This window comes from Ananas comosus, linkage group 3, assembly GCF_001540865.1.
Source record: "Ananas comosus cultivar F153 linkage group 3, ASM154086v1, whole genome shotgun sequence".
Taxonomy (NCBI): Eukaryota; Viridiplantae; Streptophyta; class Magnoliopsida; order Poales; family Bromeliaceae; genus Ananas; species Ananas comosus.
Genome location: NC_033623.1, coordinates 53,946 through 80,519, shown reverse-complemented (window position 1 = coordinate 80,519; position 26,574 = coordinate 53,946). Strand labels below are relative to the sequence as shown.

At 39.4% G+C, this 26,574-nt stretch overlaps 4 protein-coding genes across 8 annotated transcripts; 1 reads left to right on the top strand and 3 right to left on the bottom strand.

Annotated features, from left to right (window-relative positions):
- Positions 763-7,106, top strand: LOC109707935 (patatin-like protein 6). 3 transcript variants are annotated; one of them, XM_020229481.1, is made up of 3 exons: positions 763-2,726; positions 3,632-3,917; positions 6,895-7,106. In XM_020229481.1, the coding sequence occupies exons 1-2, from the start codon at positions 1,566-1,568 to the stop codon at positions 3,899-3,901; spliced, it is 1,431 nt and encodes a 476-aa protein (XP_020085070.1). In that variant the 5' UTR covers positions 763-1,565; the 3' UTR covers positions 3,902-3,917; positions 6,895-7,106. The 3 variants fall into 3 exon arrangements, with proteins under 3 accessions (XP_020085070.1, XP_020085068.1, XP_020085067.1); XM_020229479.1 differs by lacking the exon at positions 6,895-7,106 and adding an exon at positions 5,795-6,194; XM_020229478.1 differs by lacking the exon at positions 6,895-7,106 and having other exon boundaries at positions 3,632-4,609.
- On the bottom strand, positions 9,741-14,841 carry LOC109708188 (protein CHAPERONE-LIKE PROTEIN OF POR1, chloroplastic-like). Of its 3 annotated transcripts, XM_020229823.1 has the most exons (6): positions 14,700-14,831; positions 13,415-13,501; positions 12,874-13,070; positions 12,670-12,773; positions 11,041-11,485; positions 9,741-10,241 (listed from the first exon to the last, which is right to left on the bottom strand). In XM_020229823.1, exons 3-6 carry the CDS (start codon positions 13,020-13,022, stop codon positions 10,091-10,093), a joined length of 849 nt encoding a protein of 282 aa, XP_020085412.1. In that variant the 5' UTR covers positions 13,023-13,070; positions 13,415-13,501; positions 14,700-14,831; the 3' UTR covers positions 9,741-10,090. The 3 variants fall into 3 exon arrangements, with proteins under 3 accessions (XP_020085412.1, XP_020085411.1, XP_020085413.1); XM_020229822.1 differs by lacking the exon at positions 13,415-13,501 and having other exon boundaries at positions 14,700-14,841; XM_020229824.1 differs by lacking the exon at positions 13,415-13,501 and having other exon boundaries at positions 12,874-13,065; positions 14,700-14,832.
- LOC109708218 (ubiquitin-fold modifier-conjugating enzyme 1) lies at positions 16,730-18,876 on the bottom strand. The gene is made up of 3 exons (XM_020229865.1): positions 18,323-18,876; positions 17,333-17,394; positions 16,730-17,239 (listed from the first exon to the last, which is right to left on the bottom strand). The coding sequence occupies exons 1-3, from the start codon at positions 18,653-18,655 to the stop codon at positions 17,104-17,106; spliced, it is 531 nt and encodes a 176-aa protein (XP_020085454.1). The 5' UTR covers positions 18,656-18,876; the 3' UTR covers positions 16,730-17,103.
- On the bottom strand, positions 19,329-22,607 carry LOC109708338 (probable beta-1,4-xylosyltransferase IRX9H). Its single transcript, XM_020230052.1, has 4 exons — positions 22,306-22,607; positions 20,894-21,143; positions 20,132-20,336; positions 19,329-19,688 (listed from the first exon to the last, which is right to left on the bottom strand). Exons 1-3 carry the CDS (start codon positions 22,530-22,532, stop codon positions 20,166-20,168), a joined length of 648 nt encoding a protein of 215 aa, XP_020085641.1. The 5' UTR covers positions 22,533-22,607; the 3' UTR covers positions 19,329-19,688; positions 20,132-20,165.

Below are 26,574 nucleotides of genomic sequence, written 5' to 3'. Positions count from 1 at the left end.
CAGAGGCTGTGGGGCCCCCACGTCGGGAGCCTCTCTCAACGCTCGATCCCGACCGTCCATTCCAGTTTCATCTCCACCGCACCCTCCTCCAGTTTGACCAACGGTGACTCTCTCTTTTTCTCTGTTCCTCTTACACATCTGATGCGTTGTAAAGTAACTGCGGTTATAACTACATTGATTAGTTAAAAGCCAAAAAAGGCAATTAAGTTAACTTATTTCCCATACCAGTTTAGGTAAATTTCACCCACTAGTCCCACAAGTTTACTTGAATTTTTAATCAAGTCCTTGCATCATTTAAAATTCCGAATTCACGTTTTTTTATTATTTTTCACTACAGTCCCTGTCCACATTTATTACTACTAAAAAGAAAATTATTGCCTACATTCAATACAGAGTCATTTATGTACCTTATGTTTTATATTCCAATCATATTGCTCATGAATTAAATGGTTATATTTTCTACAGGTAGAAACTGGACTAGCATGTTAATTAGTATTGAATGTAAGGAATGGATAGTGAGTAAGTTGATTCCTAGTGCACGGACAAGTGGATAAACTAGGTACGTACTAAAGTAAAATAATAGATATGGAAATTTGGAATTTTAAAATGCTAAACGTGAGGTTTGAGTGTCGGAATGAAACGTATGCGGAAGTTCAGGGACTGGCGGTGTAATTTACACTATCAGTTACGGTGAAGGAAGAAGAGAGAACAAAATGGGGGTGGGGGTGGGGGTGGGGGGTCTTTTGAACCGAGGAGGGGGAAGAGAAAGGGTGGAGAGAGGAGAAGCGAAGGAACAGAGAGAGAGAGAGAGAGAAACAGAGCATTAAAAATCACAGCAAGAGAGAGAGAGAGAGAGAGGGAGTTTTATGTATCGGTTAATGAGCAGGGAAGAAGACATGCTCTGAATCCACCTGTGTCCTTTTGCTCCCCACCATCCCTCTCTCCCTTCTCTGTCCTCTCATTCTCTCTCTCTCTTTCTCTTTGAGAGCAGTCGATCTCTCCTATTTCTATCTCTCTCTCCGTATATCGCTCCCCTTTGTTCGCGTGCTCTGTGAAAAGAGAAGTAAAAGAGAGGAGGGGGGTAGAGAGAATCCCCAAAGCTTTGTTGTTGTGGTAAAAGAGTCATCTTTCCCTCTATTTCTCTCTCTCTCTCTCTCTCTCTCGCTCTCCCCCCAGCCCAAAAAAAACAAAGGGAATTATTAGTCAAAGACCAAGGAAGAAGAGAAGGAGAAGGAGAAAAAGCAACAGAGAAAGAGGCGGAGGAGTCGGTCTCCGCCTCCCCCTCTGTTCCCTTCCCCTGTATTTAGGCATTCAAAAGTTGTGGGTTTGTCAATTAGCTATTTGTGGGTCATCAAGTTTCGATTTTGAGAACGACCCAGTTTAGAAAGCCTCCGATTTTGCCCTACCCAACCCAATTGGGGATTTGGGATTTGGTATTCGGGACTTCCCTCCCTCTCCCTCGCTCTAAACCATCAAAAAGGAGATCTCTTTCGATGGTTCTTCGGTAGAAGGGGAGGCGTTTCGATATTAGGAAGCGGAGAGGAAGGAAGGAGCAGCTGGTGACAATGGAGGCGGCGGAGGAGATGCTCGTGGAGGTCCACGAGGAGCCCAGCATCGAAACCGACAAGCTGAGCTACGAGATCTTCTCCATTTTGGAGAGCAAGTTCCTTTTCGGCTACGACGACGACAAGCTCTGGGTCCCGAAGCCATCGCTGGTCTCCGCCGCCGCGCCGGACGCCGACGCGGACGCTGCGGCGGCGGCGGCTGCGACGGCGGCGGCGGTGAAGACGCAGAGGGGGAAGGTGTGCGTGCTGTGCATCGACGGCGGGGGCGGCGGGGGGATGCGCGGGGTGATCCCGGGGAAGGCGCTGTCGCAGCTGGAGCAGGCGCTCAAGGCCAAGTCCGGCGACCCCGACGCGCGCATCGCCGACTACTTCGACGTCGTCGCCGGCACGGGCGTGGGCGGCGTCTTCGCCGCCATGCTCTTCTCCACCCGCGACGGCGCCCGCCCCGCGTTCCGCGCCGACGACACCTGGCGCTTCCTCGCCGAGCACGGCAAGCGCCTCTTCCGCGCCCGCTCCTCCTCCTCCTCCACGTCCGGGCTCCTCAAGCGCGCCCTGAGGAGGCGGAAAAGGGGGCCTCTGGGGGCCGCGACCGAAGCCATGGACGCGGCCATGAAGTCGGCGTTCGGGGAGCGGCTCACGCTCAGGGACACGCTCAAGCCGGTGCTCATCCCCTGCTACGACCTCAAGAGCGCGGCGCCCTTCGTGTTCTCGCGCGCCGACGCGCTCGAGAGCGAGAGCTACGACTTCCGACTGTGGGAGGTGTGCCGCGCCACCTGGGCCGAGCCGGGCCGGTTCGAGCCGGCCGAGGTGCGCTCCGTGGACCGGTCCACCACCTGCGTCGCCGTGGACGGGGGCCTCGCCATGAGCAACCCCGCCGTGGCCGCCATTACCCACGTGCTCCACAACAAGAACGAGTTCCCCTTCGTGCGCGGCGTCGAGGACCTCCTCGTCCTCTCCCTCGGCGGCGGCGGCGGCGGCGGCGGCGGAGGAGGGGGCGGGGGCGCCGCTGCAGCCGATACCCGTAGGCTGCGGCAGTGGGGGCCCAAGGAGTGGGCGCGGCCCGTCGCGCGCATTGCCGCCGACAGCGCCGCCGAGCTCGTCGACCACGCCGTGGCGCTCGCGTTCGGTCAATGCCGCAGCTCCAACTACGTCCGAATTCAGGTAGAGTATTATGGCCAAAACCTTCTCCTTTACGTCCGGTGTAACTGTGTTTATGTTGTTGCAGCTGTGAGGCTGACGAGGGGGGGCCCCGGGTGTGAGAGCCGTGATATGCGGTTGTTACATAGTTGTCTTCCCTGCGCAGAGGGAGGAAGAGGACGAGGGGGTGAGGCGCCCACAGGCGCGCCATGTGTGTGTGTGTGTGTGTGTGTGTTGACGGGGTGCCCTGTTCTGAGCTCTATTAGGGACAAAGATTTTGATCTTTTGCCGGGGCAAAAGACGCCGTTTGCTCCCTCTGTGGGGGAGATGATGAGCTGTCCATATGAGAGAGAGAGAGAGGGAGATGATGAGCTGTCCATATGAGAGAGAGAGAGAGAGCCAGGGGCTTTCAATTAGCTCACTGTGGGAGCACATGATGTTAATGGCAGTTCCCCGTTTCTGAAACGGAGGCCTTTAGGGTGTCTTCTTTTCATAATGCTTGAATCGTTCTCGCGATCTTAGGATGCCATTTTTGTTACTTTTGCGAACCTTTCTTGTTTCCAAACTCTCTATAATTGTGTGCAGCTGTGCATTGTTCTTCTTTCCCTATTAATTGGATTAAAGTGCATTAGAACTCTTGAATCTCATTATTTTTCTGCTCAAAAAGAGATTTAAGTTTATTAGAGGAACCCACATTTCTGTTCCTTTTTTTGTTGTTTAAGTGTTTGTTTCAGAAACTCTTGATTTTTTTTGGTTTGCTAGGAGTTGATGCAAAACAAATTAATTTTTGGTTGACATATCCGAGCTATGTATTTCCAGCCAAAGCTTAATATACATGAGCTAGAAAGTGTGATTTTTTTTTTTTTTTTTTGCCCTTTCATTAAAAAGAGATTTGCTCCAATTTTTGGTGTTAATGTCGATTATCGCAGGCTACTGGTTCGAGCGCAATGACGAGTGGGACAGATGCCGATTATGACCCAAGCCCCGCAAACATTAAGGCCTTATCCACAGCTGCAGAAGAAATGATGAAGCAGAAGAATGTGGACTCCATCTTGTTCGGGGGAAAGAGAATTGGAGAGCAGGCAAACATGGAGAAGCTCGATTGGTTTGCTGGGGAGCTTGTCTTGGAACGAGAGAGGAGGAGCTCCCGAATAGCTCCAACTGTGGTCTTGAAGCAGGCTCCTCCTCGGCCCTTGTAGACCGGTTTATCATATAGTAAGAAACAAGCCTTTTTTCCTTTTCTTCCTTTCCGTTATTTACTGAGGCAGTGATATTAACATAGCAGAGATTACCGTTGATATAGCAGGTTGAATGAACCTAGTCAAGTCCACCATTGGAACACTGAGTAGGTTCAGTGTATCTCTCTATCGATAGTATCATCTGCTTCTGTTAATATCGCTACCCTTTACCAATTCCTGCTGGTTTTTTCAACATAGCAGTGTTGTGTTGATTTCCAAAACAATTACCCACCTGAAAGTAAATCAAAGGGAAAAAGACAAAAAAGTTTGTGAAATATTTGGTGGTGATGTCAGGAAGAAAGGAATTATGTTCGCTGTTTATTATTTATTGATCCTTTTATTTATGATTATAAGAGAATTATTTATGTTGTCATTCCATTTTCAAGCTCAAAAAGACTGTCTTGGACGAAGTCACAATACTTCATAAAGTACATAATTATTATTCATATATACTTTGCAAGATGGACTTATTGTGTGCTTAAATATAGCATCATGTAACAAATTAGCCAAAAATGCCCCTTATTTTTTTTTGTTGTTATAGATTATATGGCTTTGTAATTTTGGCCGTCGTGATATATGAAGGCATCTTAGTATTTAAAACAACGATGTCCTTGCAAGTGTAGCTTATCAAAACAAACCCTCATAAATATTCGCCTTAGCTTTCTTCTATACCTTATTTGTCCTTCTCTTGCTTGCAATGGAATATTTGCATCTCTGGGATGATTCATTTGCTGTTTTCTTTAACCTATAAATGACAATACTGTTCAACTTCCCATTTCCTACAAGTGTCAAATCCTTCATTAGTCCTTTATCTTTGGTTGTATTTAATCTTGGAAAACTTTCGTGAAGGACAACTGAATTGCTTGATCCTGACCTCATTTCTTATTTTGGCTCGCACAAAGTTACTAATCATTGTTGAACAATTTTTCGAGTTTCTTAGATTTCTCTTGGCTCTTGATGCATATATATTGCAAAGTCCCTATCAATGCAGGTCATCTATACTAAATTGGATAACTATTAACTAAGTTGTTTGAGCGAGAAACAAATCGACATTATAACATGCATCTAATTTACTTTAGAGAGCTAATTCTAGCTAAATAATTTATTGCTTTTCCTTGGGAGTTCTTTTTATGGGAGATTATCTCCGGGCCATTAAATGATCCAGCTCTATTTAGTACTTGAACTTGATGACACTCGTGAAATTGAAAAGCGTACATGTCCACACTGCAGTGGCATGTGCTGGTCCCATTTCATACACCAAAATGCATGACTAGTCCATATTACCTGATTTGAGATTCTCAACACAAAAGAAATTTAGCGACCACGACACCATGAAGTATTTTCCGTCTATTGGATGCTCTTATTGATCCTTTTAGAGAGTGGCAAATAATGAGCTGCTTGCTGAAATTTCAATCGAGTGCCTTGGTGGTACCCAACCACATAACTCCCTTTAGGTTTAAGTTTGTGCCCCATAGCGTTACAAGCCACAATTTTTGAACTATATCATTAAGTTTGATAGCAGTAGAACAGCTTTCAAATATAACTGTTCCTGCTTTCCCTTGAATCAAAATTCTTCTTCGTCTACAGCAGTATGATTGTGCTATTTGTTTGCTGTGTTTTTTTTCTCTCTTGTTGTATTCTCCTCCCTGTTCCAATGTGTAATTAACTGGTCAAAGTAAAAAATTTTCCTGCCCATTTTTGTCGTTATCTGGTTGCAGTCACCTCTTTATTTTGTAGTGATTTTCCTGGTTTAAATTTGAGCAACCCTGCACATTTTCATTCAAAATACAAGACAAACTAATTGAGTTTTTCCTTTTTGGAAGTTTGCTTCAGAATTTCTTTTTTGAAATGCAGGTGTGTAGTAGCACTTTTGTTGGTCTTTATATCTTCATGTGATAATTCTATTTCTTTGTGGAAAGAAATTACCTACAACTTCGCTCATTTGGAATGGTTGTCTGAAGGTTTAGGAACATCTCCATCAATTTGCATAAAACAAGCTCATATTTTGTGGTTGGTAAAAGTTCATAGTGTGGATAGCTATGGATATACAATTTTTCATCAGCTTATTTTTGGCGGTATTATCTAAATTTGTGAATCTTGTCCTTCTCTGTATCCGCATCATTGTTCTTTGGATTCATCTCAAGATTTGGTCGGAATATTCTTCCGGGTGCGATGTAGAATTATTCCTCTGTCGGGTTCTTATCATTGAACCTCATTTCCCGAAATATAATTCTATGTAGTTCAGTTTGAAACCTGCGCTATTTGTTCCTTTCTGTTTTCAAAGAGTTTATTTCGTATGGTTTTCTTTGTTTCGTTTTTGTTGCTATTCGTGTGGACTAGGAGTGCTATTGCATTATTGATGGTTGTTAGATTTGGAATTTGTTAGCTCTTTGCTGTTATTGCTTGAGGTGTGGCCTGAGATGATAAAGCAACTTCAATAGCCATTTTGTGTGTTTTGCTCTAGCTTATGTGCAACTTCTTTGTTCGAGAAGCAAAAGCTAAACCTTTGGACTCTCGAGCTATCTTTTGGCGATGCTAGATCTGAGATGAGTATTAGGGCTATAAAACTAGAAGCCCCAATATGGTGCTGTTTCTTGTTGCAGAGGTAAGCTGTTGGAGGGGATTTAGTAGTGAAAAAAAAACAAATAAATAAACTGCTAGAGGCTTCTTTAAGCAACTCTACTTAAACAACATTTCTATGTTAGCGGCCGAATAGCGGCCACATGTCTCTCCAAAATATTATGATGGAATGAATTATGCTCCCAAAGAAATATGTAAATGTATGAAGAATTGAAAATCCTCAAAGTGAAAATGCAGCTTTTGTTTCTGGAAAATAACTCTTCTATGGCCTCTATATCTTGTGTTACATCAAAATTGCAACTAATACTGGAATATTAATACATTATCAGTACATTAGTTGGCGTGAAATGTCACACATCACATATATTTTGCAGGTCTTGCTTTTCTACCAGGCATCCCATTTTTTCATTGCCACTATTGTCTGAGTGAGCTTGAATATTATTGTGACAAATTGAAATATCCAAGTTGTATTTTTTGTGTTATATTTGTGCCTATTATAGCTGATGTATAAACACATTTTGTGCAAGAAAAAAAAAAAAAAAACATAATATAATGTTTATTATTTCCAAGATTTATGAGGCTTTAATGCTTTGTAAAATAATGTGATGAGATGGTGGGTCTTTTTCCATAGGTTTCAGAACAAGTCCTTATCCGGTAACTTTCATGCAACCAATTGTAGTAGCATCAGAAAAGGCTGCAGCAACTTAGGTTTTCATGAGAGTGCTGGTGTGAAAATGAGTCTTTCTCTTTCACAATAGACACATGACATGTGAATCTCCCCTGCACCCAAATGTTTGGGCTCTGTTTACCTAGCTTTTATTCTCCAACTTGTTTGTGTAGAGTTGGATTATTCTTGTGAGTTAGGGCTTCTTGTACCACTTGCCTGTATAGAACTGGGTGGAAAAGGTGAAAGTAGTAGCAGAAGTAGGAAGAGGGCTTTTTCCTGCTATGTTTTAAGTGGGAAAGTTAACAGGCAATGGATGAGGCTGATGTGGTTGCAGTGCTACTGCATATGTATGTATATATATATGTCAAATTTGTGAGTATTAGCCTGTCACTGTACATAAGAGGTTGGTTTTTAGTGTATCTCATGGAGTTGTACTTGTTTGATACCCATAGTTATCTTATTGTCCAATCTAATTCTGAATGAGAAAATTTCTCTATGAGCTACCACGATCTAAATTAAAAAGCAATTAGGGAAAATCACTTTCTGTAGTAAGGGGATGATGAAGATGGGACCTAGTAATTTCCACAACATGAACTGTTGTTTCCAACAACTTACATGACTCGATTTAGCGTAAATGAGACCCAAATCATTCCCATCATTTATACCCACACCAAATGATATACGAATCTCTTTAACCCTTATTTCAATAAAATAATAATGATAATTCTATAGAAGCTACTTTGAGAGAGAGAGAGAGAGAGAGAGAGAGAGAGAGGTAAAAGAGGATTTGAGGGCAATGATAGATGACAACCGACCAAATCTCTTTATACAATGGAGGGGCTCTGCAGGTGGTGATGCGCTTTTGTTTGTACATGCTTTTGGAGCTTTTGAGGAAATAAAAAAAAAAGAGAAGGGGATAATAAAAGGGCTTCTCGTGTCTTTTATTGTTTGCTCTCGTGAGTTGTACCATATTGAGTTTTGGCTTTTCCTTTGTTTTGAATCATTTTGGTAAAAACTCTGTTAGACCCTTTTGCACTATTTGGTGGTGCTTTTTTTTTTTTTTTTTTTTTTTTTTTTTTTTTGTTACCAGCTAGTTGTTTCCCATGAACTTGGTGGAGTCCTCAAAAGCTGAAGCCATGGAGAAGCTTTTTACCTTAGTGGGTTAATAGTAGTGTCTCTGTGTGTGTTTCTATGATTGTGTGCACATGACACACAACACACACACACACAACACACACACACACACACACACCGAGAGACTGCTAGGCAACTTGTTTTATATATAATAGCCCATTTTCAAACTTTGCCCTTGCCCAAAAAGAACTTTTAAATCATCTAAATTTTATCCAAATTATAATTTTACCAAATAAACTTTGAAATATTATAATTTATTAGTTCAATAATTTTTCATTGCAATTCATTACAAAGCCCATGCTTCTATTAATTTGGTCAGGCATCTATTAGAAAAATTAATTATTTAGGGGGAGCTAGTGGTTGTATTATGCTTACAGAGTGATTTCGTTTCCATACTTCATACACTGTCAAGCCAGTCGTTGTACTATGCAGATGCATGTTTCTTCTGTAGGTGGCAGCGCAATCACAATTTTTTATTTTATAATATGAAAGAAGGAAATATGGTAAGCGTTCGTAATTTTTTGAAACCTTATTTGATATAAAAATGATGCTTTCTGCCCACACCATTACCAAACTAGGTTCCGCACAAAAATCAACAATTTCAAATTTAAATTTTGATGTATTGCCCCTCTACTTCTTAAAGGCCATTCAATTTCTAACCAAAAACAACACTTTACTACTATAAATCTGATATTTAGATGCTTTTGATACTCAGATTACACTGTAAAGTGTGGATTAATGATAGCATATTCTATCATTGAAAATGACATAGAAACTGCTGAGCCTTCTAATTTTCTGCACTACAATCATCTATGACTAGCCTTCACTCTATTACATATGTTCAATATCGCAAAAACAGCTTATAAGTTGACTTTGCTTTCTCAACTTTCACACAAACATATGGATTTGCAGATCGTATGCATATCATTTCAAAAGTCAATTTTAATAACATCCAAAGTCAATTTTACTTGAATCCATAATACCAATTTCCATTTGGTCGGCAAAACATATTATCAGTTTAGTGAAGGAGAAGATATACAAAGAACCATCCTTCATATAAGAAGCGGCGGTGCAGGTCAAAACAGTTGTAAACAAGAAGGAAAACCAAGTTGCTGCACCATCGATATGTTGAGCTCATACATAAAACTCGATCGACCATTGCTGGTAACTTTATATATGATATGCACACACTTATAATTTATGCACTAAAAACTGTACAAAGAGTAGAAAATGATGCACATTACATGTATATATGGAGAGAGATCAAGATATAAATTTGAGCTGTTAGACTAAAGTACCTATCAAGAAATTCTTGCTCAGGTACATGTATGGAGCTTAGCTTGGTCTTTAATTATCTCATATATATTCAACTAAAACCAAAAAAAAAAGCAACATTCGAACACATAGCAGCCAAAAGTAAAACATAAAGGGATCGATCACTGATCAGTCCCTAGAGGGAAAAACAAATCCAAAAGTAAAACATTAAGGGATTGATCACTGATCAGCAACCAACAAATTTGACTCTATTTGATCAGTGATCACTCGGCAAACTTGAGAAATAATATGATCTACAACCATCCAGTAACAAAATGATGAAAATGTGTATCACTTCATTAGAAAAAAAAAAGAAAAAGAAGAAACAGTAAGTCATGAAAAATGCCGCAAGATAGTCACCTCATTAGTAGCATTACAAGTCCTATATGCAAATTGTTATCATCATTTGGGGGAGTTACGAAAGTGATGGAATAAGAGTCGCTTTATATATATTACTACTTCAGGTAAGTAGAAGATATCCACAGAAGTATGTAGCTAATCAAAGAAGTGCTCACTTCCAAGCTCCTTGGACCTTGAAGTAGAGGAGGCATGACAGAGACCATCAAGAAGGTCCCCAACAGCCACGAAGCGAGAAAAGAACCAACCCTGACAATAATAAAAGCAATATCACATATATTAGATCTAGCTAGAGAGCACTTATAGTTTATAAGAGTATCACCAACCTCCAGCAATATGGCATCACAGAGAAAGACCAACTGAAAAGGCACCAACTTCATTTCATTGCAGCTTAGAAAATGAACAAAGATGCTTTTTTCCCTTTTCAGGGGGGTCAAAGATGCTTTTTTTTCTTTTCAGGGGGGACAACGAATACAGGACATCTAAGCTAGACAAAATCATAATGCATCACACATATTTTGGGCCATAGTCTAACGAGCAATGTACTCCACTATTGTGTTGAACTCCTTACAAACACATAACTGATAGTGCTACCCAATGACTACTTGGCTACCTTCAGAATCTTTGGCTTCCAAATCTCATGAAAACACAAAACTTGAAGCAAATTAACCAACAAACATAAGATTCAATGAATGTGGCAGACTGAATGATCTTCTTGAGAAAGTATATCTTGTTGGTTCTCAATAGAAACAGAACTTCGAAAAAAACCTAAACATTCCGAGTCATGCTCTCTTCAACAGATTATTTGGGAAATAACAAAGAAAAATTGCTTGGATATAAGTACTATCCCAACAACATGTTCTGACCATGGGCGTCAAATACGTCTAACATCTGTTGGTAACAAACTTAAATTCTATTCACGAAATACTTGATGTGGACATGCGTCATATGATGACGATAATATGCAATTGGTTGAATTTCAAATAGATAATAAAGACAATGAAAAAGAAATGCCGAAGCATCTTATTAGAGGGCGGAGATAACATACCCATATAAGAATGCTCGGATTCGACTCTTAAGCCTTTCATGTATGAAATATATGGATACTGCAAGAGAAATGGCCACCTGAAGTGTTGGCCCTTCTTCCGTTGGAAACAGAACAGTGAGTATTCCAAGCACAACAAATGTGATGGTTGTCTTCAAAATGACTTTCCCTGAAGGTGTTTCAAACCTACTTGTAATGGCCTTAACAAAACGTGACTGAGTAACTTCCCTCACTTTTTTCTTAATGTTGATTTTTGGGTTTTTCCTTTCAAAGAAGCTCTGCATAATGATCTTGTCATGAGCAGATTCAATTGCATCAATGCTTGGTTTGTGCCCTGCATATTTATTAATCAGAAAGTTTCGTGCAGCTTGGATTTCTTCTTCAGATGCCTCCCTGCTAATTCCAAGCCTCTGATAAGGATCCCTCACATGAATTCTGGGAAAAATGGCTGAACAAGTGGAAATTAATGTAGGAGAACTTTTAAAGACTAAAGATTATAAAAGAAATAAAATTGAAATATATGACTAACAGGAGATAAATTATAAGAGAAAGATAATAGGCCAGGATTGCTCTATTTTTTTTACCGACTTTGTAAGCAGAAAATTTTTACTTACGCTTTCTTTTTTGAGGTAATAAAGAATTGGCATAACTAACGGTATAAACAAATTTGATGCCTTGGTTTAAAAGGACACCCAGTATAGCCCTCTAATTGTTGGAGAATGAATCGTTAATTCCATATTAAAGGAGAAGCTAGAGAGGGTATAAAAATCAACTCGCACATGGTTAAGCTAAAAATAGAACACTAAGTCTATGAAAGTGCCACAACAACTCCAATTTACACTCTACAAAATAGGAGCTAGCATTTATGTCAAATTAGCAAATGCACTCCAACAGCGAATGCCCTATAATAAGTCCAGACCTTCAAAAGACCATCCTAAAATTTGTCTCAAAGACTTAGCATAGAAGAGCCCATCGATTCATACCAAAGGTGTTTGCTAATTCATAATCGTAAAAGGTTGCATTGGTCCTTAGAAGAGTCTTATCAAACAATTTTCCACTCAATAATTCAGCAACAAGTCCAACATGCACATTGTCAAAGAGAAGACAGTTTTTCCATCAAATGGTCTAGAAGACTACAATGACGTGGAAAATTCAGATCAGACATGATAGAGAGTTTTATCAGTCATTCTGAATTCCTATCTAACAATCCCTTTTAGTCGGAAAAAGTTCTGATTACAGGCGGTTAACCATAGTGAACCAGATAATAAATACATAAGTAACAGTCAATAAGGTAGGGATCATCAAAGAAAGAGGTCTCTCTTAAACTAAACTGAGGGAAGCATCAGAGTAGCCCTTTTCCTTTTCTTTTAGGTCTGGACACCATCAAAGTTAGCGAGCGAGTCGTATATTACACAGATTTTTATCAGTCAAACAAGCATGCAACTATTAAACAGGAATACAACATAGTCTCAGAAAAGAAAAGAGCAATATAGAGAAAAGCCTGTATAGACCCTAAACAAAAAAGTTAAAGAGGAATCCCAAACAACAGCTTGAGAGTTATCGTCCATGTTTCACAGCGTGATTAAAGTGCCAGACGACAAAATCAATGAAAAGAAAAGAAGGAAGACATACCGCTTGAATCTTCACCCATATCACCAAACGAAGCAGATACAAGTCCCCTCATTCTTCCTTTCCGTTGATATGAGCATTTACGGATATAAGAAACTTTGTATTTTCTGTTGTAAAGGCAGAATAAAAGTGCGGTCATCAAATAATCAATCAATATGCCAGCAAGGATTTATGTTAGGAAAAAGAATTCAAGATGCCATACTTTACCTATCTAGATGAAATAACAACTGTGCTTTTTCCTGATGTCTTCCATCAAAACGCAGAAACGAGACTACCTCATTTGGTGGGCTTGATCTTTTAATATTCGTATAACAAGGAACTCTTAGAGGACTACACGTCAAACCATACTGAGACATCTTGAAGTATTGCTAAAGAGTTGAGAACCAAGTGCAGGTATACCTTCTCTGAGTTTAAAAATGAAAGTCGATAAAAAGGTCAAATGTTAGAGATGTATTGCAAGTTCAATCTAGGCATTAAAAAAGTAGTACAATGTGCAAATAGTTAGATGAACAAATAACGGTTTTGTTGACAGTGCAAACAAGAAGTTACCGTGTATGCTACACCATGATATTATATGAGACAAAATTTGACAAAATAGAAGCTGCAACTCCAACTAGTATATGCATTTGCAATAAGAAATCCAATGAAAAGCCTTGTAAAAATCAAACATTCAAGATATCAAAGTGAGGAAGCATATGAGCAAGCTGTTAAGTGCCCATCGGCATAGGCCATGCTCACAATGTCGTACCATGCCAACAAGATACCAGCACGATACGACCTCATGCCAATAGCATGATTCAAAACGCTCTTTTCTTTGAAATTTGCAAGTAGTTACCTACATAAAATGCAAAGGATTTGATAAGAATATATAATAAGCAATTAGAATATATTAGTGCCAAATATATATATATATATATATATATATATATATATATATATATATATATATATATATATATATATATTACGCCATTGTGTCCGCCCACATGCATTTTTTATGACCAGCACCTATCGGCAAAGCACAACACAACATGCACTATGCCGTACTGTGCCAATAAGTTTTGGCACAGTTCTATGCCACGGCACTTAAATCTTTGCATATGAGTGTACTGATAAGTACGAATGACGACATGCCAGGCCTGAATATAGTCACTCGACATTATTTCACTCACAAGTCACAACTAGAATGAAACATAGTTTCATAACTTTGTCTAGTAGCACACATTACACAAGCATGCGGAAGGTAGCAAATGAAAATCCTTGTATAGATAAATGTCGGGTGTACATCAAGATGTATGAAAAAATTGATGACAAAAATCCTATATGTAGATTATGGTCTCCAATATACTACACAACCTTTTATCAAGGCCTTCATCTACCTTTCACAAGTTATTCAATTTGATCATTAAAAAAACATACACACAACTGGAATCAATCAAATTAAACCTGAGCCCATCCCAATCAAGCGTACTTTAAACTTAGCATTCAATACCAACTGGGATCTACCAGCTAGAATGATATCACCATATAATAACACATCAACAATCAAAAAGTAAGAACTTTATATTCAACGACATGTCTAGAGAGTAGATATAAATATCACATAAGAGGGTTAAAAAAGTGGAAAAGCAATGTATTCACAAGAAAAAAAGAATTCAGAATTCCGGCTTTACTTCCAAATGATCAGAAAAAGAGATGCATACGTAGTTTGACCGAGCAAAGAGCCAGTAAACAACATGACGACACCAGACACTCACTAACCCGAGATACGAATGCGAAGATTGGAGCACACAATAGTGAAAGAACATGATTCTACTATGAGAATGAACAATTAACGAACATTTTTTAGTAGAAAGACTAACGAAAATTAGCAGGAAATAAGATAACAATTGAGCATTCCAGTTTACTAAGAATTTGTGTGTCCTAAGCCCGATTTGTTCGCGGCCATGGGTGACCCACATCTAGGGTTTCCGAGCTCAATTTCCTCACCCCAGAGAGAGAGAGAGAGAGAGAGAGAGAGAGAGAGAGAGTACCTGTTAGGCTCCGGCGAAAGGTAGAGGCGGCGTTGAGGCTCCGAGGGGGAGGGGGAAGAGGAGGGAGATAGGGATGGGGTTTTGGAGGGGACAAAGATATCCCCAAAATAGAGTCGCATGCGGACGCCACGGGCGCTCCAAGGCTATAATTAAATAGAGTATTTTTTTTTTCTCCAGAACCGTCCTCGCAAGAAATTTAATTACTTTTTTGAAATATAGCGGGACAAATTTTAGTTAACCAAAATAAGGATTTAGTTTGACCAATCCTATACGCGTACATTTTAAACAAATTAATTGATTTTTCTTTTCTTTTTAGCTTGAATATTTGAAATAGTTGTTCAAAAATCTTAATTACATAATAACAACTAAGTCATCAAAGGGCATTAGTCAGCATTCTCATAACAAACCACAATATAATTTGTAGAGGATTAATTTGTGAATAACAGTACATAACTTTTAACAGTTTTTTTTTAAACAAATTTAACATCACTAGATTGAAACTAGAAAAAAACTTTTTTTTTTTGCTTCCTACGCCAACAAAAAAAAAAAAACTGCCCACTCCGTGCAAATACAAGTATACATACATTAAGCATTAAAAATTTTTTAAAAAATAACTATGCTTAAACAGTGAGAAACAGATTACTAGAGGAAAAAAAACAAAATCCAATAATAAATGAAAACCTAGTGGCAGCAGCAGACGAGTAATTTAATTAGTTTGTTAGCAAATCAAACTCAGCAAAATTGAGATTGCTGTAGTTGCTGTAGTTGCAGGACCGTTAGTTCCAAAGGTTCTGTAAAAAAAGAACCCCTTACTCTGTAGTCAAGGATAAAATTCCTTCCGATTCCATTATTATGAGAAAATCAGTTTACAGATCATTGATCATGAAGTCGATCACGGGATAGTGAAATCAATTATTGTGGACAATTATTGGACTGTAATATACTAAAATGGATCAGATGTCTACAGGAAAGTTGGAGGCACAAAATGTTGCCAACAAAGAATACCAGAAAAATGGCACATAAAATTTGTAACAGTAAGAATAAGAAGACTTTCTAACTTGCCAACAGCGCAACTTCAATTGACAAATCTGGCTCTAAAGAGAATCACCTGAAGCTCCAAATAATACATTAAATTTTCAACTGCAACTCAGCTGAACCATAAAAGATAGATAAAACAATATTCTGGTTGAGCTTCTAACAATGCTTCAGATGTCTGATTGCCTACCAACAAGCGCACTCCGAATCGCATCAAAGGAGCAACAAAATGGAGAGCTACAAAAGAAACATCTGGTACCTCGCAATTGTAAAAGCCAAATGATTTGATGATTAAACAGCACATTTCATTGATTCTATGCAATTACTTCCTACGCCTCGAGAAGAGCATTCCAATGTAATTGCATTGCTGAACTACGATTAATTACCGATGCACATCAAAAGAAAAATTAAAAAACTGCCTTTCACACTATTCAAATAAAAGTAAATATATAAAATACAAACCGCGGCGATACAACAAAATGCAAGAAGGAAGGGGTAAATATATAAAAATCTAACTTAACAAAATGCAGCAGGGAAAGGGCAAATGATCTATTGTCCGCTAAGGTAAAGTCTTTTAATTCTCGTCCTTAATCTAGTTCTTGCAGATGGTCCCAAAGGCTTGCCCATCTTGTGCTCCTTGTTCTAACTTTTCAAAATCATCCTACTCAATGTATGTAGGCCACCCAATTCTATACATGTTTTAGACGATATAAAGAACCGAAGATCATTTTGTTTATTCAACCAACAACTCTATGAGTATATCTACAAGTTTCTCCAAATTAGCTGTCACGAAACATGAACATGTGTCATTTGATGGCACCAAATAAAACAAGAAAATTATAAGTTAGTGCATGGCATTAACAAATTAGAGTTTGGTAAAATAAAATAAAATAAACAAACAATAAGGCTGTAAGGTTTGACAGCCTAAGCTCATATGAATCAAGATCCAATTATAAATTACAAGGATGTACGAACATGGATCATGTTAAACATCATAGTAATAACATTGTCGTTTTTTATTTAGTTTTCTTTTTGTTCACCAAAGGGCCAATAAATAGCTACAAGAATGAAAATGTTAGTAACATATTCCAAGCACATCATCTCTGACAGATATAGAGAAGGCAAATTTAAAATTTAATATAATAGAACCCTGGGAAACTACAGCACAAAAAAAAATTATCACGAGATGAATTCAAGAATCAGATAGCAACTTCTTCCTGCAGATACATGATTACTTTTACATATTATTAGAAAGCACACCAATCTCAATATTTAAAATGTAAATCAATATGCTCTTAATTACTCTCTCTTTCTCTCTCTAGGACAGTTCCCATCATAATTCCACCAAATCACCAAAAGTAGATCTTACTCAGGAAGAAGACTCTGCAGGAGAGGCCTCGTCATCCTTATGCTTCACCACACCAGAATCCACCAGAATGGGTACCTCGGCCGCGAGCCACGGCGCAAGCCCTAAGCAAAGTGCATGTGCAATCCCAAACCTAGGGCTGCACAAATCACATAAAACAAAAGAAAAGGAGGTTTATAAAGATATATGAGGAATCACAAATTATGATTTCTGGCATCTGGTGCGTAATTACCAGTTCTTGGCCCAGAGCGGCTTGAAGTGCACCGTTAAGCAGATCTTCCCTCCCCTATACATCTGAAATTACCATACAAATATTCTAATTTTAACCAATCAAATATTCAATAAAATTAGAGATCAAACCAAAGATGCAGAAGTAAAAAAGGAAGAATCAAATTTTGAAATAACAGTTCACAATCTGTAACGATTTCCACTACTTTGGGTGGATATCCATTTCGTTATAAGGAAATTGTACATTTTGAGATCCAATTTGTCTTAATTTCAGTTTCTCGAGGAAAATGAAAACTTTTTCCCAATAGAATTGGGATCAAAACCCGTTCAAATTATGGAATCAAATCGAATCACAATTCATTCCAAGCAACAAATTTCTGTTCTAAATTCAATTGAGTCAGATTCATTGTAATGCAAATCAGAATTCAATTGAGTCGGATTCAACTCTACTACAATAAACATTAGAGATCAGAATATCAAAGAACAATACGGAGAAAGTTGAATCACATTACGTTTAGGGTCCTCGCCCTAAAAAAAAAAGCACTCACTTTGGCTCTGTCCGCCATAGATATACGCATGTAAAGATCAGAAACAGAAGGAAGAAGCCTAATCGAATTAGTTTAGGGTTAGGTCTCCACCCCCTTTTTTTCTCAAAAAAAAAAAAAAAAAAAATCTTTTTGGTTCCTACCGACATAGATACACGAATTCTTATTTATAGAATTCAAATAACCAAAGAAGAAGAGGCGAAAAGAATTACGGCTAGGATTCCCCATCTTAAAAAAGGGGATAAAAAAAAAAAAAAACTCTTTTTGGCTCCTTCGACCATGGATACGTAACAAGATCATCGAATCAAAGAGCCAAGAGAGAAGAAGAAGCGAATGGAATTAGGGTCAGGGCTCCTTGCGCTCCACCCACCCAAGAAAAGATAAAAGATGAAAGAGAACAAGCAAAGAAGAAGGAATTAGGGGTAGGGTCAGGGAAGCTCTGATAGTACCTTGTGGGTCTTTCCGTCGAGGGTTGGGAGCTCGATCTCGGGCGCGGTGGCGGGGTAGGTGACGGGGATGTCGAACTGGAGGGGGAACTCGTAGCGGCGGAGGTTGTGGACGTACCAGCAGGTCCCCGACCACCGGGTGCCCTCGGGGTTGGACGCGGAGATGCGGAACCAGTCGTTGTCGCGGGACTTGTTCATGGAGGTGTAGGCAATCAGCGCGCGGTACTCCTCCTTGAGCCGCTGCGTCCACGCCGCCCCGTCCCGCGGCCCGGCCCGCGTCCCCAGCAGCGGGATCTGCGTCACCGCGCTCTTCGTCCCCGCATCCCAACCCTCCATCTATTATATTACTCGGATCCTACCCTCGCCCCCCCTTTCGACCAACCCTTGGACTCCTCTCTCTCTCTCTCTCTCTCTCTCCCCAACGCAATCCTCCCTCTCTCTCTCCCTCTCTCTTTTCGAGTGCTCTTCTTCTTCTTCTTCTTCTTCGTTTCCAATCCACGGTGGGCGACCGTGTTACTTATTTATGGGAATAAAGTATGGGCTATTGGCCAAAATGCACGGAATCCCCTCAACTAAAGGTGTTTTTTCATTTTTTATTATTATCTATAAATGAATGCCCATAGGCCCCAAATGTCGGCCGTTGTTGTGGCTTGTGCAATAATGGCCCCTTGTCCAAGGCCCAAGGCTGTTTTGTTTTTATACTTTTTAATCTTTTAAATTTTTCTAAATCTACTTTTAAATTTTAGGGTATAACAAATATTTAAACATAAGATTATTTATTTATAAACTTTCAAATATTTTTTTAAACAATTTTAATTACATTTATAAATAGAAAAAATATATTAACCGAGCGGCGAGCCGAAAGGGACGGTCCAGCACGGTCCCCGACTTGCCAAAGTAGCCAGGCCTTCGAGACACACAAGTTACAAATCTTTCTCAGCTGAGACAACTCTTCTAAGTTTCTTAGGTTAATTCACATGTACGAAAAGAATGGACCAGAAGACAGACATAAGTAGAACGATAAGGAAACAAATTTTATTTCATCTGACACAAAATTGAAGCTGAAAACAGCTTCTCCAACAGAAGAAAAATCCAACCAAAAGAGAGAAAAAAAAAAAAAAAAGAAGAAGAGTTAAGCTGACTAACACAAGTATCTCTATCAAGTCTGTACATACAATTGGGTAATGGGGTATGCATGGCTTCTATAGCCTCCTCCTGAAAGAATGTCAAATCGAATTTAAGACAATCTTAATGGTGGTAGCAGAGCCGGCGGCAGGTCAGGGCCCGCCTTGAACTTCTACTTAATCTATCTTCTATTGCTTCAAGCTTTCACGCAATTCTTTATGTTTGGTGGCGTAATATCCTTTAGCTGCGCATAAGAAGAAGAAATGGTTAGGACACAAGCTGAGATGGGAAGAACTCTGAAATAGTTGGTGCAGCATGAAGCAACAAGCATAAGATCGACAATAATGGAAAGCGGATGAAATAAACCAGAGCGGGGTGAAATCTTTTACTTAAAAGCAGAAGGATATACGAACAATATTTCAAAAGTTGAAGTGGTTTTGCACTGCATTTACATCCCAATCTTAGCAATTTGCCAGAAGGGTCTCTTTAATTGTCTTTTGGAAGATGCAACAGAAGGTTGCGAATGAACAAAATAACACTTGTATTGAAGCAGGATAAGCACCAACATTAGTATATCCAATCATGTGTGTTTGGTGGTATTCTGATTAGCAATGAGTTTTACTCGATATCTTTAGATATCGACACGTCAGGATTAACAATACAGTAACCAGATATTTAAGAACCAACCTGCTGGAGGGGATGCACAACAAGGGTGCAGTTCCTAGTTCAAAGGCATAACAACATCCAGATTCCTAGAGACTTGCCATCCCTTAGGATAGACTAGATGTTTGGCTTCCAAATGAAGATGCCAGTTCATTATCTTTGAACAATTAGGTGGTACGGCTTCCATCTGACTTTCATCTTCAACTAGCTGCTCTATAAACGTTGTCTCCTGCAAACATATTGCAAAAATATTGTAACCACTAAGTCAACATACATTAACTTAATAAAAAGAGCGCAAAATAATCTGAACTACCAAGATGAACAGTGTTCTCATAAGTTGAGAAGAAAAAGAAGGCTGGACAATTTGAATAGGTAATCTTATCATTTGTAAGGGGAAACTTCACAAACTCCTTCACTCCTATAGAGTAACCTGATTCCGCTCTAGTTTAAAGTTAGATTTCCCTTTAGGCCCTATCATTAAGTACCATCAAATTTGAGGAGGTGATAGTCAAATAAGAGATTAAAAGGCACGTAAATAAGGATTTAGCTCCTCCATTAATGAGTCCCTTGTTTGAATCATGCTCAATTTTTACGACATTAATAACTGAAACTCTTTACTTGAATAAGCAGACTAATGTGCAAGGCCTGTTGCGCTCTTGCTATTGTGGGCCATTGAAACAATATATATTGAATGCAGCATTGAGAACGTCTATTTATTTCATGGTCTTAAATTGGAAAAAAAAAAAAATTTAAAAAAAAGGGGCAAAACTAAAGAAGCTTGCTTACTTGGAAACCCTCCTTCACTGTGTCCAGTTGCCGAATGGCATTCCACGATAGGTGTTGCCTCCTTCTGGGGTCCCAAAGCATTGTGCTGTTGAATGCAAATCCCGACATATCTACATGAAATCTCCTAAGCCTCTTGCTTTTCTCATTTGTGTGCCATCCAATAACTTGGCTTCCATTGCATACTGGGCCTTCCAGTATAGCCTTACTTTTGCCTTGAGTAAGCATCGCGACTGGCCAAGTGCCGAATTTCCTACAAATGACAAATTATCAAGACGTGATAAATTTTAGTAAAGCAAATATCGCATCGCCTTTTACCAACATGGTCCTTAGCATGTTACACAGGCAGAGGGAATTTATTATGTTCGATGCATCAAATCAAAGATCGACCTTGAGAAATACTATCACATAACATGCTTGGCATAAAATAGATAAACTAATCCAAAAATCAACAAAATCTTTTTAAACTTGCAAACAGAAATAAAAGTGGAAATACAAAGTAGACATCTGAATAATGAGTCAGTCATATCAAACCAATGGCAAAACAAAAAAAAAAAGAGAGCAAAATATAGCTTTCTCCCCATTTGCATGGTAATAGTTCTATAGTTTGATAAAATAACAATTTAAAACAGAGAATCATCAATTTTCTCTTGGCACCTCTATAAAAAACCATGGATGTAGTACTAATGTCATATACATCCATCTCATGTTTATGCCAACACAAATACTCTAGGGTAAATGAAGGTTTCCACTATGGCCCCAGGGAAAGATAGCCACAAAATTAAAGCTTCCTTAGAACTTCAGATGATGTAAGAAGGAGACTTTGGTGCCAAATAAAATTGCATAACCTACAACGCATGGGACTATGCAACTGAGTGAATTAACCAAGATGATGAAGCAATAGCACTATCAAATCCCCTGATTGAAATCCCAAAGCAATACAATAGGCTGAGACAAACCATCCTAAGATCTGAGTGTAAAATTGTCCACAGCAGCATGTATTGTGTTATATCCAGTACAAGTTAGTAGATGATCAGTCCACACACAGATGAAGGTACTAAAGACATTGATATCATACGGTCCCATTCATTCCTTTGCTCGGGAATGTCTTTAATCTCTTCAATATTACTACCTATCTATCTTATAGTACCACTTTAGCGCATTCAATACCCCATTGTTTTGGCAACCAATACAGATCTCTTGCGATGCACACTAAAAACTGGTATTAAGATCCTCGCTAACAACTATTAACACACTAACTGAGCAATTTAAGATCGAAAGTAGCCCCAAATTCTTAAACATCAGCGGACACAATAGCAAGATTTATTCACCAGAGAACTAATTGCCGAGCTATCGAATCAAAGCAAGAGTAGCAAGCAACAAATTCCAATTATGATCATCCCGATCAGTAGTACCTGATCTCCCTGATACGGTCGAACAGCTCGAGTGAGTATATGTTATCATCGTCGGCGAAGTAGACGATCCCGTTGATCCGGTGGTGCTCGATGTGCTCGAGCGCGGCGTTGCGCTGGTGGACCCCTCTGTCCTTCACCTCCGAGGAGTTGCGCTCGCACACGAGGTGCCTGTACATGACCCCGGTCCGGCGCAGGATCTCGGCGGTCTCCCCCGCCGCGGCGCCCATCTCGACCACGATCCACAGACAGCGCGGCGGCACGAGACCGCAGCGTCTGCCCGAGCGCCGGGGTAGTACGCTGCAGCGCGCGGTGTAGTGGGCGTCACGACGACGAAAGGTTCTCCCGGCGTGGCGCTGGGCGTGGCGGGCACGGCGTCTTGGCGTCGTTGAGCTCGACGGAGACGAAGTCGTCGTGTCGGACGACGCTGAGGTCGCGGGAGGAGAGGCGGAGGGGGGGGAGGGAGGGGGTCGAGGAAGAGAGGTGTTGGTGGTGGGGTGGGGGGAGAGGCGGGGGGTCGTCGAAGTCGGCGAAGGAGAAGAGGCCGAGGAGGAGGCCGAGGAAGAAGAAGAGGAGCACGCGAAGCAGAGGCTGCGCCGCCACGGGGCCGGTGGTGGCGCGGACGCGGCGGCGAGGAGGACGGAGGAGACGGAGGAGAGGGACGAGGAGAGCAGGCGATCGTGTGTTGGTGATGGTGTGGCTCGGCGAGAGAGAGGCCGTTCAGGCGGATCGAGGCCATGAGAGAGAGAGAGAGAGAGAGAGAGAGGAATAAGAAGAAGAAGTGCGTGCAGAATACGATGATGGGTTGGGGTGGGGGGTTCTGGGGAGGGAGAGGGGGACTAATTAGTATAAATTAGTAATTACTTTCTAATTGAGTTAGGCGGGGGAGAGTGGACTTTACTGTTCAGCAGCTGCTGTCATTCGGAGCGAGAGAGGGGAATTCTGAAACGGGAGGGAGGGAGGGAGGGAGGGAAGCAGGCATGGGAGAAAGGGAAGGAGATCGGGTCGGCGAAGAAGGGCGCGGCCATGACGGTGTACGGGCCGTGGATCGAGAGAGAGAGGAGAAGACTACGTCTACGGGATGTGGGCCCCCCCCCCGGGTAGTACCGAGTTAGCTCGCCGAGAAATTGTATCCCTGGACTGCGTACACCGCAGACCGACTTTATATAAATAAATAATTAAATTTTATATTGGTAAAAATGTACGGGAACCCGTCGACTATACACCTTCTGAAATGGCCCCCTCACCTATATATATATTTATATTTTTTTATTTATTTATTGAACCCCTCTCAAGTTCCATTTTTTTAAATCACGTAATTTTAGTAAAATAAAATAATAATTTTATTAAACTTTATAGTTTAAACCGTTTTATAGATAATAAATCCTGTAAGTAAATTTTTAAGTTAATTAACTAAAAAAACTCTGATTTAAAAAATTAGGAGGTAAAGGGATGTTTATCCAAAATAATAATAGTAAAATTGAGAGCTTATTTCAATATGGCCTATAGTTGAGAGGGTATGCACCATTTTTCATCTTTTAAATTTAATTAATTGTGGTCTAGAAGAATTAAATTCAAACTCCGATGGTCCAGTCCCGAAGAAATTTATGTTTGATTATTTCAAGAATAAAAATTTATTTCAATGTATCTATCTTTTTAGATACACCCTTATTTACAACCAAATCATTCATAAATTTTACTTTTTGGACTAAGAATATATATTTAGGGAAAGCAAATAAATTCTCTTGGAATGGCAAAATTAATTTAATTATATTTGGAGCAATCATGTCAAATCTCTCTAAACCAACAACCAAAAACAAAAAAAAAAATCTAGATAGTTCCAAGTAAACAGCAAATTTGTGAAAAATTAGCATTTTAATTTGTTATAACTTTAGAAATTGAAGTAGCCAAATAGAATATAAACATATCGAGATGAATGTAGTTTACAGTAAATCTAAAACCCTTGGTTTCTTAAAATAAAACTTTTGTAAACCTCAAATATATTAAAAGTGGTTACTCATTATTTCTTTCGTAATAAATAATATTATTTTCGATGCCATCTAAATTTAGACTATTTAGTATCCATAAGAAATTTTTAAACCTTCTAATTTCAGTATGTACTCAGTTTAGACGCACATGCCACATCTATCAGGTCAAATGTTGATTGCAAGTCTTTTTCTGGCTATGTTTATGTAAAGGGTGGTTCATTGATGACATGGTGGACCAGGCTCAGTAATTTCTCAGGGAGAGTTGGGTGGGTCGGGTAGTTGAGATGTCGGAATAGGCCCGAATGGTATTTGGGTTCCTATATAAGGAATTTGCCCCAAGAAGGGTGATCCTTCCTTTTCCTCTTTTCTTTCTACTGCTTTCTTATGCAGAGAAATTATTGCCTGCACTGGGTGTATAAGTACAAACGAACTATTTTCATATCATACATTTTCATCGCATATGAGACTAATTTCGCGCAATTTTGCTAGGATCCTGCATTTATAGAGCTACGACTGTAGTTCCTTACCCTCGTCCACGCAACTAAATATTTTGGTTATTTTATTTTCGACAATAATTTATTTTTACTTTAAAACAAGCAGCCTCATTCTTTAAATATATATATATTTCTTCTACTCATATCATACATTAACATTTCATGGCATATGGCACTATTTTTCCGCAATTTCGCTAGGATCCTGAATTTACAAAGCTATGTCTGTTCCTTCCTCGTCCATGCAACTAAATATTTCGGTTATTTTCCACAATAATTTTTTTTTACCTTAAAACAAACAGCCTCGTTCCTTGAAAATATATAAATTTCCTCTATTCTTGCCTAATAATCTTTTCTGTAATTTGCTATCACTTTCAGTTAGTGTCAACGTTAGTTTCTCGTATGAAATACTTGAAGTAATCTATCGAACGGCTTCTCTATATATATGTCACCGTCATCATCTTTATTTTCCTCTCCCTTTCGTCAAGGAGCGAAGAAGAGTCAACAATTAGGATGTAAAATCCAATAATCACAATGAAGGATGGATTGAATCCAATGCACTCGGCCTGCTTGAACCGAGCTAGCATACTCTATACGGCAGTTAACGTACGCAGTGCATTTGATACTATCCAATTTTTGTTACGACGTACCTATTAAATCACTAACATACTTTCAAGAATCACCGGCACTATGGTTACAAAGAAGTCGTCCCCTTCCTCTGTATATTTGTCACTTCTATCTTTACTATTAGTATTAATACCTAGGCAATTATAAGAACAAATTAAAATTAATATAAACAGAATAATTTAGATACGAGCTAGCTATAAGTGTAAAAAAGTTTTCTATAATTTAGATGCCCGTATAAAAAAAAAGAAAAAGAAAAGAAAACATCTACTCTTGATGATACTGGAAGACACAAATAAAGCAGTATCAGAGCAGAGAAGAGAAGTTAGAGCATGCACGTGGGATCGATCATTTATCACATATATAAAGCACGATCTATCTTATCCTTCTTCTCTCCTCTTACCTGTCCCTACTGTACTCTTTCCTCTTCTCTTTCCTATCCAAATTGAAGGGCCATTTCTTTGTTAATACATTCTTTGGATTGCACTATATTCTCATGGGTTATTTATTGTTATTGGATATTTTGACAAGTTCTACTGTAATTAAGAAGGTATGTGTATGTACTTAGGACCAAAAAAGGGTGGTGCTCGGACTGCGTCCAAGTCTCTAGAAGAAGGTTATCTCATCAGATGATATTTCGGTTCGAGCGGACAACTCGATGCCCTGTTCAAGCAACCACAGGTGCATGAAACCGCGTGACACTTCGTCCTATATTATGGTTACTACTACGAGGCTAAATTGCACTTTGTCTTTAAACTATTATAAGTTGCATGACACAGTTTTTCAAGCTTCAACTCACAATAACTTATAAAAGCTTAAATAAACGATTATAATAATAAGTTAAAATGTCCTTGGGTAAGAAACCAAAATATAATTAACCTTATTATTATTGTTATCGTTATGCATTATATATTATTATTATTATTATTATTATTATAAGACGTCCTCGTTTCGCGTGCCTGATAGACTTGTTCAGCTGCATCTAAGTCTCAACCACCCTCCTTTAGTCGCTTCCCCAACCCAAGTGGAACGTAGGCGTAGCCAGCTAAAAAAAAAAGAAAAAAAGAAAGAAAGTCAAAACGTCGCCATTTATTTATTCATTTCTTTATTTTTAAAATTTAAAATAATCAGTGGATAACGTCCCCAGTATCAACTTATGCGGCAAAGGA